Below are 15629 nucleotides of genomic sequence, written 5' to 3'. Positions count from 1 at the left end.
CGTTTCTATCTTTATCCAGTCCTTCAAAATAATTTTTCAAAAGAAGGCAAAAAAAAACGGCCTTCACACGGGATGACCCCCTTAAGATTGCTAATATGTTTGATTGCCTGAGTTTCCAGATTTTGCTTGATTTTTGGAAATAGTTCTGATTGAAAGGAGTTAAGCTTATTAAGATATTCGTGCACACTATTTTGTTGTAGTTGATCATTAAATTTATATGTCCGTCCATTGAATACTTCAAAGGGTGTCAAATTCGTAGCGGAATGGATAGCATTGTTATACGTAATCAGAGTTTCGGCAAGTATTTCGTCATGATCTCTGTCCATATTCTTGTATTTGTCGTATATAATTCGGTAGATTTCGGTTAGACTTGAATGCAATCTTTCGACGGGTGAATTGCTGGAAGATTGTTGAAATGAGGTGATATGGTGAAAAATGCCATACTGTTTGCAGAAGTCTACAAATATATTGTATATTCTGTTCCCTGGTCTGTAATAATTTTCTTGGGAATACCATGTGTACTAATAAAATTTTTCAGAGCTTTAGTTATGAGAATGCTAGTTCTAGAAAGAAGTGTATAGGCGGCACCGAATTTTGAAAACTTATCAATTATTGTCAGAATTTGTCTCCCATTGATAGTATAAGTATCTAGATGAAGTATATCGAGAGGTTTATTTGGAGTTTCCGGAACTTGAAATTCTATTCGAGAAGGATTTCTGTCGTATTTCAAAGTTTGACATTTGTCGCAATTGTTGATGACTTCGGTTACTTTTTGTTTCAAAAAGGGGAAGTAATATCGTCTTTTCAGATGTAAAACGGTTTCGTTGATGCCGCGGTGATTATTATGAATGTGGTAGTCTCTAATAATTTTGTCCCGATCATCGTCTTCAGTTATATCCTGGAGTATCTCAGTGCAACGTATTAACTTCAGGACTTTACTTCGTGAGAAATATTTGGAGTACACCTCCTGGACTATTTTAAAAGTTTCGTCGTCTGTATGGATTGCGTTGAGTTTATTAGGTGCAAAATGTTTTTTTAAAAATTCCGAGTACATTATCTTCGGTAAACATTTGGATACGAATGGTGCACCTTTGTATATTTCTAAAAAGAGCTTGTTGGTTAATTGGAGGTCGTTTCTCTGAAGTCTCTAATATTATTTGAATGTTGAATTCATTGAGTGGTCTTTCTGAAATTGGGATTCCATCGAGGTTATCTTCGTCTGCAGAGTGGATTGTTGAACCGGAAGTACCTTGTATAGACATGCGAAATGTACCTGGAACATCTATTTGACTTTCATTACTATGGACCTCATGTGGATTGTTTTGAGGGAAGGGTTTAATGCGACTAAGTGCGTCGGCATTACTGTTCAAGCGACCTTTCTTATACACGATTTCCTAATCAAACTCCTCTAATTTTAACCTCCATCGAATTAGTTTCGAGTTAGGATCCTTCAAACTCATGATCCATAATAGTGGTTTATGATCAGTGACTATCTTAAACCTTCTGCCAAATAAATACGGTCTAAAATATTTGGTTGCCCATACTATCGCCAGGAATTCTTTCTCGATGGTTGAGTAGTTAATTTCTGAACTGGTCGGAGTTCTACTAGCATAGCCCTATAGGTCCCTGTGATAGCACTGCACTTATAGCAAAATTGCTGGCGTCTGTGGTAAGTACAAATGGTTTAGTGAAGTCAGGGTATTGAAGGATTGGATCGTTCATCAAGAGTTCTTTACACAGTTTGAAGGTCCAGGTATAGTTTTCGTCTAAAACAACTTTGTTGTCCTTTTTTAAGCATTCAGTTAATGGTTTAGTTAACTTAGCAAAATCTTTGATGAATTTCCTATAATATCCGAGAAGTCCCAAGAAAGACTTTATTTCCTTCTGTGTTCTTGGAATAGGAAAATCCCTGATAGCTTTTATTTTATCGGGGTTAGGTCTAACACCATCTCTTGTTACGATATGTCCGAGGAAAGCTACTTCCTTATGAAGGAATTTCGACTTATCTGGTTGGATTTTAAAATTTGCTTCTCAAAGTTTGTTGAAAACTTGTTTTAGGTTTTCGATGTGTTCTTGAAGCGAAGTTGAGTATATGATTATATCGTCCAGATAAACCAGACAGACTGTCCCAATTAGATCACCTAGTATGTTGTCCATAACCCTCTGGAAAGTGGATGGAGCATTTTTAAGCCCGAAAGGCATGCGAATGAATTCATAATGCCCCCCTTCCACAGTAAAAGCCGTTTTCTGAATGTCGACTGGGTCCATCTCAATTTGGTGGAAACCACTGGCTAAATCAAGTGTGGAAAAGTACATACATTTTCCTAACTTGTCCAAGATGTCAGTAATATTGGGTAATGGGTATTTATCTCCGATCGTTTTCTCGTTTAGTTTCCGAAAGTCTATTACTAAACGCCACTTTTGTTTCCCGCTGGCATCTGACTTCTTCGGTACGATCCCAACGGGTGAACTCCATGGAAAGAAGCTTGGTCTGATGATCCCTTGATCTAACATTTGTTTAATTTGGTTCTTTACTTCCTCTTTATGAATATAGGGATATCTGTAGGATTTTGTATACACTGGCATTTCATCAAATGTTCTAATCATATGTTCCGCATATGTATTGAAGATTCACTTCCGCATATGTATTTGAAGAGAATTTTGTAACTTTGATAGGTTGTTCAATTAGGATGGGTTTGTCGGAGTTTGAGAGGTTGATAACTTCCATTACACTAAACCAATTCTTTGATGAATAGATTCCTTCTGGAATTACGACTTCTGGTTCGATTTCAGTCGTTCCGATATATATATCACCTTCGTAATTTTCCACTGGCACTTTTATTATTAATTTTGACTTCGCCGGAATAACGTATTTTCCTGAAGTTAGATTTGGCTTTGAGTCAAGAGGGAGTACAGAATTAGTTGTTATAAGGGCATTATTTACAAGATCAATTTTTGCTCCTAATTCCGTAAGGGCATCTAAACCCAATAGGCCATCAAAATACCCATGGAATCTGAACAGTAGAAACTTTAGTTGGCCAAAATGATTGAATTCCTCAAAAATTGGTAGATGAATTTGTCCAACTTGCGCGTTTTTAGAGCTCTGGTAATTGTTACGGGTGTAATTGAATTTATGAAGTTCGGGTCAATAATTTCGGGATTTATAAATGAAGCTGATGCTCCAGTATCTATTAGAAATTTGAATGGTTTACCGAAAGGAGAAGTTATATTTATGTAGGGAAGATTGGATCCATGCTTATTCAAGTCTATGTAGCCGGTTGGTGGTTTGAGGCACTTGAAGTAAAATTTGTGTCTTCAATTTCATTGACGACTGTTTCAATCTCCCGCACCTCTTCTTTTTCCGGAATTCTCAGCACCTCCGTAGGGTAAGATAAATCATTACAATATTCTGTTGGGTACGTAGTGTATGTATCATCGTACATATTATGAACTCAAATCTTGATTATTTAGTGTGTAATCAGGAATATTTAATGGGTTCATAAAATCTTCGGTGACGCTAAATAATCCTTTACTTGTGAACCTTGGTAGATTACTTGGTCTGAAGGAATTTTGATTTATGTTTTGGTTATTGTTAGGCCTAGATTGAGTGGGTTGAAACTGTCCTGAGGATGTATCCATTGGTTCATGTCTGTTCATTGTTGGGTTAGGAAACCGTTGAAAATATGGCTGGAAATTATTTGGCCTTTGGTATGGTAGCTGGGGTTTTTGAAATAGTGGCTGAGAATTATTGGGTCTTTGAAAGGGTTGTGTTAAATGTTGGGGTGGACGGAGTTGGAAGAAATTATTATTGTTGGGAAAGTTCGCCGTTGGCCATCGATATGAGTTAAAATTAGGTAACAATTGCGGAGGTTTTGGTAATTGGGAAGGTTGCGGCCAGTTAAGGTGTGCTGCTGCGGCCTAAGTACTGGTTTAGAATATGATGGATATGCAGGGGTTTTGTCTACCGCTCCTAAAGGAGATGGAATCAGTTTTTGGTTCCCTAATTTACTGTATGCGATGTTCTGCTCATCGATACAATAAGAGAATGCTTCTGATAAATTTTTTGGTCTCATTGCTCTTATAATTCCACCTAGCGGTTCCTTTAGTCCTGACAGAAACACTTTCAACCCTAAACTAGCATGTAAAGTTTTCATGGCACTTTTAATGTTAGTATCTGCTTCGTGCAAATTAGTGTGGTTATTCAAACTTGAGACGATATCGATCACCTCACTGTCTTTTAAACCGAATTATTTTTCTGCTATAAGCTTGTAACCGATATCAAAGATAGCACCTCATCTACGTTGTCAATAAAATCGAATAATAACCGCGGATTACCGTCAAAATGAGGGCGATCTTTAATCGCGGCCGGAATTCTCAAGGAATTAAAAATATCTACTGATGTCACTGTGTGTCCGGTCGTCATATTCAGTTCGATTTCTACTGAAGATCCTTAACTTCCTAAGGTTCCTAAATTCAATATACTTTCTATATTCAACGAACTTTCCAAATTCACTTCACTTATATTATTTTTCGTATCTTCTAGCTTACTATCTAGATTCCTAGCCTGTCTAGAGCGTGGGATTTGATACGGTTTTGGGACAAGCGATTTCTTCCTGAACATGGAAAGGGAAAAAAGGGTGGAAAATGGAGAAAAAGAAGGAAAGACTTACCACATGCCGTGTTTGTCCTTCTGGATCACAATTCTACTATTTCTGTGATAATCCGTCGCACTGAGTCCAAATTGTGCACCAATTTAAGTTACCAAAGTCCTTCGCGATGAACCGTCGCACTGACTATTCGCACTTAATCCGGAAAATAGTTAATGTTTTTTCGATAGCCCGTCGCACTAACTATTTGCACTTCGTTTTCTCATAAAAATAGTCATTTTTTCGCGATAATCCGTCGCACTAACTATTTGCGCTTTTTCCACGTTCACGAAATCACTGCGACTGCGCCAATTACGACATCCAGAAATAGGAATATTAAAAAAAAAAACGAATTAAATTTATAAAGACGTTTATTTCTGGACAAATCACAAGAATTACTCGCAAAGCTTACAGTTAATCGTCCAATTTATTTAAGAATTTCTGTTTACGTTGCGGCATGTGCCGGATGCAATATTTAGGTTGGTTGCACGAAGTGCAACGTTTCATGAAGCAGTATTAAATTCAGATTATTTTACGTAATTTGCAAAATTGATATGGGACAAAATGTTATGTTGGGCATTTACGTCGGATGTGGGTTTAGGTTGTTACGCCGGATGTAACTCGCGCACCGTAACAAACGGAATTTGCTATTGCGCGAGAAGCAGAAACTAACTCCGAGGGTTACTGGTCTGGTTACTGGTCGATTCCTCATTCATCACGAAATACATCCCAAGAGGTGGGGAAAACATTTTACCATGTTACTCAAAGTACCCAGTGAATGAAATGACTAGTCAGCGTAGAATACGTCCGCCAAATTGAATTGAAATTCATCGAAAAATGCACTTAAACGAAGTAAATGCTGGGCTTGATTGTTTCCCTGCGTGATTGTTCATCGCAGTTTCTGCGAGGTTACTACTTCCACTCATCCCAAAATTTTAGAAATTTGAAATCTTTCCTATTGATTGGAAGGGAGGGATGGGGGATGATTTTTAAGCTCCGAAACAAGGGCACTCGTTGCGAATATGGGTGGCAATGAGAGAGTGGCAATCCTCAGAATCCCTGATGTGCCTCAGGAGCGAAAGAGAGGAAGGCTCGCTAAGATTCTAAGGGGCTGGACTCTTCTTTGCGACTTCGAGAAGGTCTTCGATAGTGTCGACGGAAAGTGTACATGGAGTAGTCGGATTTAAAGGGGGAAATCACATTAGAAGGCTTATTTTCACGTACTTTTTGGGTTTTTTTTTAGTGGGAAGAATTAATAGGAATCCAATGAAACATTGGACATTATGTTCATAGTTTGCGAAATATTTGAAAATTTTAGCTACAAATAACAAAGTTACGATGCATCAGTTTTCTGAAGGTTGTATTATAACTAAAACTCTCCAACTGTACACATGTTGCGAGTTCAAACTTTATTTGAAAACAAAAAGTCTTTAACTTTTCATTACTTATTTATTTCCTAACAGTGTGAACCTCAATGTAAGTGGAAATAATCAAAATTAAAAACTTCGCAGTTGTTGGAAAAAAAATTCAATTTTCTCCATTTTTTTCACTAGTTATGCAAAAAGGCACCCTTAAAAATATGATATCACCCCAAATGTTGGTTCATATTCTTAGTTATTTTATATAGAATCATAGCCCCAAATTTCACATTGTTCGTTTGATTACTTTTTGAGTTAGAAATGCCGTAAGTGTGAAAAAAAATCATTTTGAGAAAAAGGTGTTTAAAGAAAAAATTATTTGAAGTCGCCTCTCGGATATGAAAATTTTACCGATCTATGCAATAAAAATAATGCAATTTTGATGATCTCCTAATATGTTTTCCCCTTAAGATAAACACCAATAAAACCAAGGTTCTTATTCTAATCGGTCATCGCATTCTTCCTTTTAGGTAGAGCATTGGAGGCAATGCCTGATGGCTGGCAACGGGGCATTATTTGTCCAATACATAAAAAGGGCATATTAAACAACACAATAATTATAAAACTCCGCCGCAGCCGGTCCCAAGCCCGGTTGTGAAAGGAGGAGGGATGGATAGCTTCAGTCTGAATGGCTGTATGCCACCGCAGCGTCTCAGGGGGTAGGTGAGGAAAGTGCAGGAACTTTGCAGTCTTGCAGATTACTCACTAAGGAAGCTATCTCAACACCTGGCAGCTAGGGATAAAATGCACCACCAAAAATGAGAAGAAGGAGAAATTTAAGGTCCGGTACGGATAACCGGCGGGAGTCGTCTGACTTGGTGACTGGGTCGGGCTCTCGTAATGGACAGCACGGCGTCGAAACCGCTGGTCGTGGGGCGGTTCGACGTCTAGGCGCCACGACGACCAGGAGCACAGCTCCGCCTGCTGCAGCTGTTTCACCACAATCTGAGGTGACCACTTCAGCAGGTTCGCGTAGGAAGCGGATGAAATGGACTGAAGAAATGAACCTACTCCAACTCCTGGAATTCTATCTCAAATCAATGACGAGATTGCATCTCGACTGTGTGCTGATATGTCGCTGCTGCAACTACAATCACTTGTGTATTGTGGTGCAGTTGCGGCTATCAGATTACACGGTCAGAAGATTCGCTTTCGTGTTATTGGTTTGAGTGACAAAAGAGATCCACCATGGAAAATTCGTCTGGAACGTCGGCGGGACTCACTAAGGCACGACATTGCTAGACTGATTCAGATCAACACTGGCGATGCCAGCCGATGGGTGAGAAATAAAATGCAGAGGGTTTACGGGAACTATGCCATCCCCTGTGAGACACTCGTTGTTGAAATTCTGGATACACTAAAACAGAAACTTTCTGTCATATGCAGTCGGTTACGACGGTATGGCCAAAGTTATTCCAGATGTGTCCAGAATGCAACATACGCGAGGAACCAGCGGAGTTTTTTCAGATCTCTTAACGAATCCCAACAGAGCGCTCAGACAATACAGTTCTCGGTGACGGAAGCGAAAGAGTATTGGGGTGGACTTTGGGGGTTACCTGCCCAGCATGCTGAGTGGATCACCGCCGAAGGCACCCGCCATGCCAATACACCTGGCATGAATTTCGCGGATGTTACCGAAGAGGAAGTTCGACGAGCCCTAAACATCGCGAAGAACTGGAGGGGCCCAGGTCTGGATCGGGTGCAGAATTTCGTCTATAAGAAATTTACCAGCGTACACAGTCGGTTTGGCACGCAGTATAAATGAGGTCATAAGTCGGCCGGAGGAATTTCCAGCTTTCCTCACTGCGGGGATTACCTACCTTATCCCTTAGAAGGACACGGTGCAGGACCCCGCAGACACAAGACCGATCACTTGCTTATCAACGCTCTACAAATTCATCACGTCCATTATTAGTGGAAGGATCAACGCGCACCTCGAGACCAACAACATTCTGTCCGAGGAGCAAAAGGGCTGCCGAGTTGGGTCAAGGGGTTGCAAAGAGGAACTCATTATCAACTCGGTAGTTGTAGGACAAGCAACTAAAGACCAAAGAAACCTCTTCAGCGTTCCGCATACCTGGCTAATCGATATCCTACATCTGTATCGCATTGATCCGAAACTAATAAAGTTTTTGGCGACAGTAATGAAAGGGTGGAATACCATCTTGTCAGTCCGTACATCTGAGGGTACTAATACCTCAGAGCCCATCCGTATACGGAGGGGCATCTTCCAGGGGATTCGTTGAGTCCCCTTTGGTTTTGTATGGCACTGAACCCCCTTTCACGGCTACTGAATGATGCTAGAGGGCATGGTTTTGCAATAAAGTATGGCCTACGTGCTAAGTGCGAACTGACACACTTGATGTACCTAGCTGACATCAAACTGTATGCTGGTACTGACAACCATCTTAGAAGTCTGTTGTGAATAATAGACATGTTCAGCCGTGATATTCGGATGGAGTTTGGATTGGACAACTGTCGAATCCAAGCCATCCGCAAAGGTCATCACGAGCCGCATGTCGGACATAGCATTGGTGACCTCCACATCGAAGCTATGACCGAGACAGACTTCTACAAGTACCTAGGAATTCTGCAAGGAACCCATGCTCGAGTTGGTGATCTGAAGGATGCTCTGCTGTCCGAATTCCTGCGACGTGTAAAGCTGGTGCTGAAATCGCATCTTTCGGGGAAGAATAAAATAAGCGCGTTCAATGTATTCGCTATCCTTCCACTGGCTTATGCACTCGGAATATTGCCGTGGACGAAAACCGATCTGGAATGCATCATCCAAAGTCTGCTGTGGAGCGGATGAACCTACCTCGTAACGTCGGAGGTAGGGGCGTGGTTAACGTAGCGACACTACATCATCGCCAAGTCGACTCGCTGTGCGCTTATTTTTACAGCAAAAAGCAGGCGAGTCCCTTGCATTCGGCTGTCAGTAAGGTAGACTGTGGACTGACTCCACTTAACTTGAAGGATCGATCTTTCAATCCTCTGAGTGGGGTGAAGTCGGACCAAGAACGGATCGATGAATGAAAATCGAAGGCAATGCACGGTAAACACGTGAATTGTCTTTGGCAGCCATTTGTCGATTTGCATTTGTCGAACAGATGGGTGTGTGCTGGGAAGCTCTTTGCTGAGACGGAGGGGTTCATATGTGCCATTCAGGACGGCGTGGTCGCCAACCGAGCTCATAAAAAACTCATCTTGAAAGAACCGGTGGAGAACGACCAGTGCAGAATGTGTGGTTCGGCGTTCGAGACGTTAGACCATCTCATTTCTGGCTGTACTGTTATGGCACCGGTGCAATACATCACCAGGCATAATGCTGTATGTAAGGTTATCCATCAAAACCTTGCATACAAGCATGGGCTGATCACGAGAACATGTCCGGTTTACCGATATGAACCGCAAGCAGTACTTGATAGTTCTGATTACAGCATGTATTAGGACCGGCAAGTCCTGACTGATTGCCATACTCCACACAACAAGGCTGATGTACTGTTAGTTGACAAGACGGGTCGCTCCGCGTATATTATTGATGTTGCTATCCCTCATAATAGCGGAACTATGTAGGAAGAAGCTGAACTATGACTATGAACTCGGCAAATCAAAGAAATTTGGCGTTTCGACCGGGTGGTTGTAGTTCCCAAAATATTGTCAGCTACAGGTATTGTACCTAAATCCCTCACGGCTTCCCTTGATGTCCTGGGACTTTCGCACAGTCTGGTTCAAACCATGCAGAAGTACACCATTCTGCATACGTGCTCGATGTTGCGGGGAGTACTCGACGGATTCTCCCACTGAGCTACCATCGGCCACCACCATCAGTGCCCCTTTAGTTTTTAAGTAGGTAGGATCGTCCGAGCCTAAATGCTTGGCACTTAGTGCTAGTATTAGGTAAAATCCGGCATCTGCCGAGATTGTGATAACTCGGAAATAAAAATATCGCGTCGCTCAATAAATTGCGGCGATGCAGCCCGGAAAGTCACTACTTCTTAAGGAATATTATGTGGTAGCCATAATCCCATAAATGAGATTTAACTCATCAACCATTCCTATGCGCGAAATATCTCCCCAGGCCTTCCCGAGAAACCTACACTATTAGCAAGCATTGCTTCCCTCGCTTTCAATGACACCAAGCCACTGATATATATATATCCAGTCAAGTCTTTGATGACCTTCTTACACCGAAGCGTTAACTCTAGCCTTAGTATGAATTTGGCTCATATACAATTTCAGGTTTACCCAGTAGCTGAGGACCAATGATCAATTTGTAAAATGTTCGGTTGTATCACTAAGCTTTATTATAAACACGAAAACTTCCCAAATATCTACTCGGTTACGAGTTATCAATAGAATCTCAATAGATTTAATGTATTGAAAGTACTTTCTAAATCTGAATAGGCTTACGGTTGACGTTAACGTCGATTCGTTCGCAAGTGGGCTCATCGACATTGCATCTATAAACTGCTCCTTCAGTTCGATTCCTATTTTTTGGCAGGTTTCCAGCTGGGGCACCAACAATAGCCCTGCAAGATAAAATCGTATATGAAAAAATATGTATATATGATTTACTAGAATACAAAAAAAGAGAGGGGTACCTAGCCTTCAAAATCGAATAAATGAAAAAGACAATTTTAATTACATATGTATGGATTCGGTGCCAGACAATCGGTGAATAAGATGTGTTAAAATATACAAAGTAAAAAATAATTCTGTCTACCCTTAAATAAATTAAACGTCCAGCTTTCGGTTTCCGTTTTGTTTAAAGGCTATATGTATAGCAGAGATTTGATCGGACTGTATTCAAGTGGTTGTCGACACCCAGTTCCATCTTCTTATCAACACCTTTACAGGCAGCCGGCGCATACCCTGACAGTTCTTCGTTCAAGATTATGTCGCTCCAGAGTACCCCCCAGACACTGCAAAGCGAAGTGCTAACGAAGGCTTGAAGTACCCATTCATTTCATTCTTATGTAGAAAATGGAAGGGCTAGACTTCAATTTTTTTCTCTGAAGTTTTACCCCAATGCTGCATCTGATATATTACGCCTAGGTGACGATGACGTTCCTACTGAACAAAATATTCTAGTTACAGTTCCTTTTGATGCTGTCAAAAGCCTTCATGAAATTAAGAAAGAGCAGATCAAGATCTAAACTCCGCACACTGCTCCGCAATGATCCCAAAAGGTGTTAATATGGTCGATACATGAGAGTCAAGAATGGAAATCAGCCTGAATTCTCACAAGACGGAAAAGAAAACGCGTTAATTAGCTGACACTTCATGTGACGTCAGGAGTGAGCAATTTGAATCTTATCTACGTGAAAGCGTACGATTTAGTGTTTGTTACTTGCTATTTTTCGTAGCCATACTGGCAACATAGACAACAGTCTAGTCCCGGAGTCATCGTAGGTGGTATCTGGTGTCATACATCGTTAGCCTGCCGGGACAACGCGGGATAAATCAAAAACACACACACACTTTTCAAGTATTCAATAAAAAAAGTACGAAATTATTGCGTAAAAGGACAGTCCTTCAATTTACCTTATGTTTCGACAGTAGCGGTAACAAACTATATAGCAATATTTCCTTTCGAGACAGCTAAAAAGCTTTCAGCGGAAACTAAATAAAGTTTAATACTTTGATATTTTGGTAAACAACTTCCACTTGTCGGTCTACTGACGATTTAGGCGCGGACTTTACAGTGTATGTTTTTTTTTTTAATTTGAAATGCATATAATTTTTAAAAAAATACAGTTTTCTTCCAAAAAAGGCCTTTGAGAGTTTTGCTAGATTACACCATTGACATCATATCCGCCATTAGTGCAAATGAGGCGGGGAGTTTATTGTCACACTCAAAGCAGGTGTTTCAGAATTTTAATGATCAACCCATTTTTTCCACTCTTTGTGAAGGATCGTGCACATAAATCACGAATATATGCAAGATACATTTCGACAGGAGATCGTCTAGCCCAACGGCTCAGCCCTGTCAGTATTTGCAATTCTTATGCATTTTGTTTAGCCTTTGTCCCGTTCACAAGCGGGGTCGGCTCGTCGTGATCGGTTGCACCATTTTTTCTATGAAAGGCCTGACCTAGATGCAACCGCGAGGCTTTCAAGTCATCACCCAGTGTACCAAGCCACCGTTGTTTCAGCCAGCCTTTTGGTCGCTTACCATTGACTTCGATGTTCAAACCAATCTTGGCAAGTGAATTCTCGTTAGCGCGAATGTGATCATACTATCGAAGTCGCCTCTATTGCAATCGGCGCAACCCTATATCGCACCACTAGTTCAACGGAACATCTTCATCTTCGTTACCGTGAGACGCAGTTCATTGTCTTTTATAGTCGGCCAACACTCAGAACAATAGAAGGCGACAGGGCGGATGTGTGAAGCAATTTCATAACGGAGTTCTCCATTGGCTGACAGAATTGACCCGAGGTATTTCAATCGCTCAGTTCTGGGCAGGTCACTGCCATTGACCGTGATACTAGTTGTTTCATAGGGATCGACAGAGACACGAAGCGGTTTTGATATGCCCACCACACTTCGAGTTTTACTTTTCGAATCGTGGTTCACAAGTTCTTCCGACACTAGGTGTTGTCATGGAGCGTACCAAATGAGTTCATGTGGCACACGATCAAACACTTCCTCCAGATGTAGGAATGCAATGTAAAGGGGGCGCTGCTTCTCACAGTGTTCCTCCATGAATAACTTCGCAGCGTGTATTGCGTCAGTAGTTCCGCAGTTCCTGACAAACCCGACTAATACGGCGAATACGGTTGCCCAAAATGCGTTCAAAAAGCTTAATGGTATGGGACAGCGATCGGATTGGACGGTAATGTGAACATTCCGCTAGATTACCTTTCTTTTTCCATACTGGAATTGAATTGAATTGTTGGCGGCCTGGTCTGATTGTGCGTCAGGTTAAAGTTGTATAGTTCGGCAAGTCCTCACACCACCTCCTCGCGGCGGCCGCTGGAAACCGTCTTAAGATGGGCAAACAATGTGTATGGCCGGGCTGGGAATAGGCTTCTCCAATTGACGAGCATCGGCTGGCTTGCTGGTCATGTGTTAAGGACAAGTGGATCTGGCAGGGGAATGAGCCGAAGCAACAGCGCGGGAACCGTCCTTCGAAGGTGCTAATATGATCCCAAGCTAAGGTGGAACAGCATACGCCGAGGGCTGCGTGGCTAGCGGGGAGCTTGGTCTTTAGTGTACGAACTCTGAATACCTTGGGCAGTTTCAGTTTGAAATAAGACCCTTACCCTAGTGGCCGGGCTAGCCAGAGTGGACATTCTTCCCGGGCTATTCGGGCTAAAACATGGACTCAATCAACAAAAAACAAAATAAACTGACGAGAGAAGAAAAGGTGATGATATCAGCAGCATCAACGGTGGACGGGGATGGGTGTAGCGAGACCAGACATAGTACTCCTAACCCAAAACCGCCGACGTCGGGAATCTCTCAAAAGTAAAGACCGACAAGAACTTCGGCCACCGGAAATCGGCTAAGAAGCAAAGGTCCAGTGAACTCCTCCTCAAGAACCAATACCAGAAGGCTATGTATATTCTTAACAAGATTACTAAGAATAAAGAGGCCGATACTGTTAACGAGTGGGATGAAAAGGACCTCGCTAAATACCAGGCAATTGTTGGAGGAGGCGAAGCCCACTGCTCTCAAATGTAATCGATCTCAAGACGAAGTCGAACAAAAACACAAAGGGCAGAGTAGATTCGAACGCTAGGCAAACTCTGGAGAAAAGTAGGCAGCAACAGCCAGCCAACGAGCCAAGAAATGCGAAACCCTTCAGCGACCCTTCAGTGGCCAAGAGCCATTTACGTGTGGCGCTGCCGTATGGCAATTGCGCTAGCGACAAACTAGCGCCGGAGGTGTGGGCCAATGTTGAGGACAGACCGTCGAAGATGGCCATTGAACATCTTATAGACACCAAAGGCACTGGAAAAGGTAGACTACGGTTTGGAGTCAGGAGCGCAAAGGTGAAAGTGTTCCCAATCGACGCCGTCAACGAGCTGTTGGAGGAGATGAGGATCGACGATTACACGGAGACTGACGAACCCGCCAGGGAACTAGATCATGCTGAGGATAACGCAGATAAATCTGCAGCACCCGAAGTTCGCCTTGGCTAACCTCCTTCTCCTCCTCCTAGAAAGAGAGAGAGAAGACATCGACACCTCATTGGTATAGGAGCTTTGAGTCGGAGGCGACCGAACCATAAAAGGGCTCCAAGGCAAATATTGTAATTTATTCCGTCGTGGTCAAACTTAAGTAGGCGGGGGCAGGGAAGGTATATGTTTCCTCGGCTTATATGGCTCACGACATTTTACGACCACCATAGCAACAAAGAAGGCTAACTTGTTGGCAGGCTTTGACGCTAATGCAAGGCATACGCTTTGGGGCTGCTCGGAAATCAACAAAATATATGAGCCATTATTTTATTTATAAATACAAATCTATCGGTGTGTAACAGGGGCAATACACCAACATTCTATTTCCTAAGCTCGGAGAACTGTGACGGTTAGGAAGAGGTACTTGATATCACTCTACTAACCGTCAATGGGATTCTTAGGGTGGAGAAATGGAGAATCTCTGACCAGAGGTCGATCTCAGATCAAAGCTGGATGGTTTCAGTCTAGATCTCCCCGCAGAGGTCTCCAAACCCCGCAGAGACCCCAGGAAGATAAACTGGAGGAAGTTTGGTCAAATTATCCGGAACAAACTATCCGGTGTGCAAATTGGCAAGATTGGCACGGCAGACAAACTGGAGGTCAGGGCTCTGGAAAAAGTATTCAATACCGCCTATAAAGTCTCGTGGCGTGCTAAATATAGTATGAAAACACTACCACCGTGATGGAATGAAGATTTCTTCAGCCTCAGGAACCTGAACCGGGAAATCTTCAACATCTGCTACAGGCATAAATATTGCCAGCCATATAAGGACTACCTGAATAAGTACAAGTCGGTTACAATGATCGCCAAGAGGCGGTCTTGGTTGGGCGGTTTTCAAAACGGCTCAGTAAGATGCTGTTCAAGGAACATAGAAGCCCATCCTTTCTTGAAAAGTTGGAAGGCTCCTGAATGGAATCTTCTGGTTCAACTTTGCAAAGAAATTGGGTGTCCAGTCGAGTATGGTTCTCTGTGGCGCGTCCAATCCTAACGTACGGCTCTATTGTACGGTTGCAGGCTTTAAGCAAAAAGTAGCATAGAACGAAACTTAATAGGATTCAAAGAACCGCATGCGCTGCTGCTGCATCTCTTCCACCTAGACCACCACATTAAATACGTTGTGGCGTGCAGTGCCGTCAGACCACGTGAGTCCGGATGCTGGACACCGAAGCGCTACGGCCACAGTAACATCCTAGACGAGGTACCTCGTGAAATATGGGCATCCCTCCGGACTATGCCACGCGCCAGCTGAATTTCACAAGAAACTTTGCTGTGGACTTTCCAACCATGGCAGAATGGAAGACCGGCGACGTATTGCGAGGCTACGACACAATATTCTTCACCGACGGCTCAAAAATGGTCTGTAGAGTCTGT

General features: G+C 42.3%; 1 protein-coding gene across 2 annotated transcripts in view; it reads right to left on the bottom strand.

Moving 5' to 3' along the window:
* Nucleotides 1-15629, bottom strand: part of LOC119656117 (integrin alpha-PS2-like) — an 82100-nt gene that overhangs the window by 58320 nt on the left and 8151 nt on the right. For both annotated transcript variants that reach the window (XM_038062441.1, XM_038062442.1), the window contains exon 2: nucleotides 10478-10596. In XM_038062441.1, the coding sequence (XP_037918369.1) occupies nucleotides 10478-10596 (119 nt within the window). The remainder of the gene's footprint in view (nucleotides 1-10477; nucleotides 10597-15629) is intronic.

The sequence above is a fragment of the Hermetia illucens genome, chromosome 4, assembly GCF_905115235.1.
Source record: "Hermetia illucens chromosome 4, iHerIll2.2.curated.20191125, whole genome shotgun sequence".
Taxonomy (NCBI): domain Eukaryota; kingdom Metazoa; phylum Arthropoda; class Insecta; order Diptera; family Stratiomyidae; genus Hermetia; species Hermetia illucens.
Note: the sequence above shows the minus strand (reverse complement) of the source record. Positions and strands in the feature narration are given on the sequence as shown.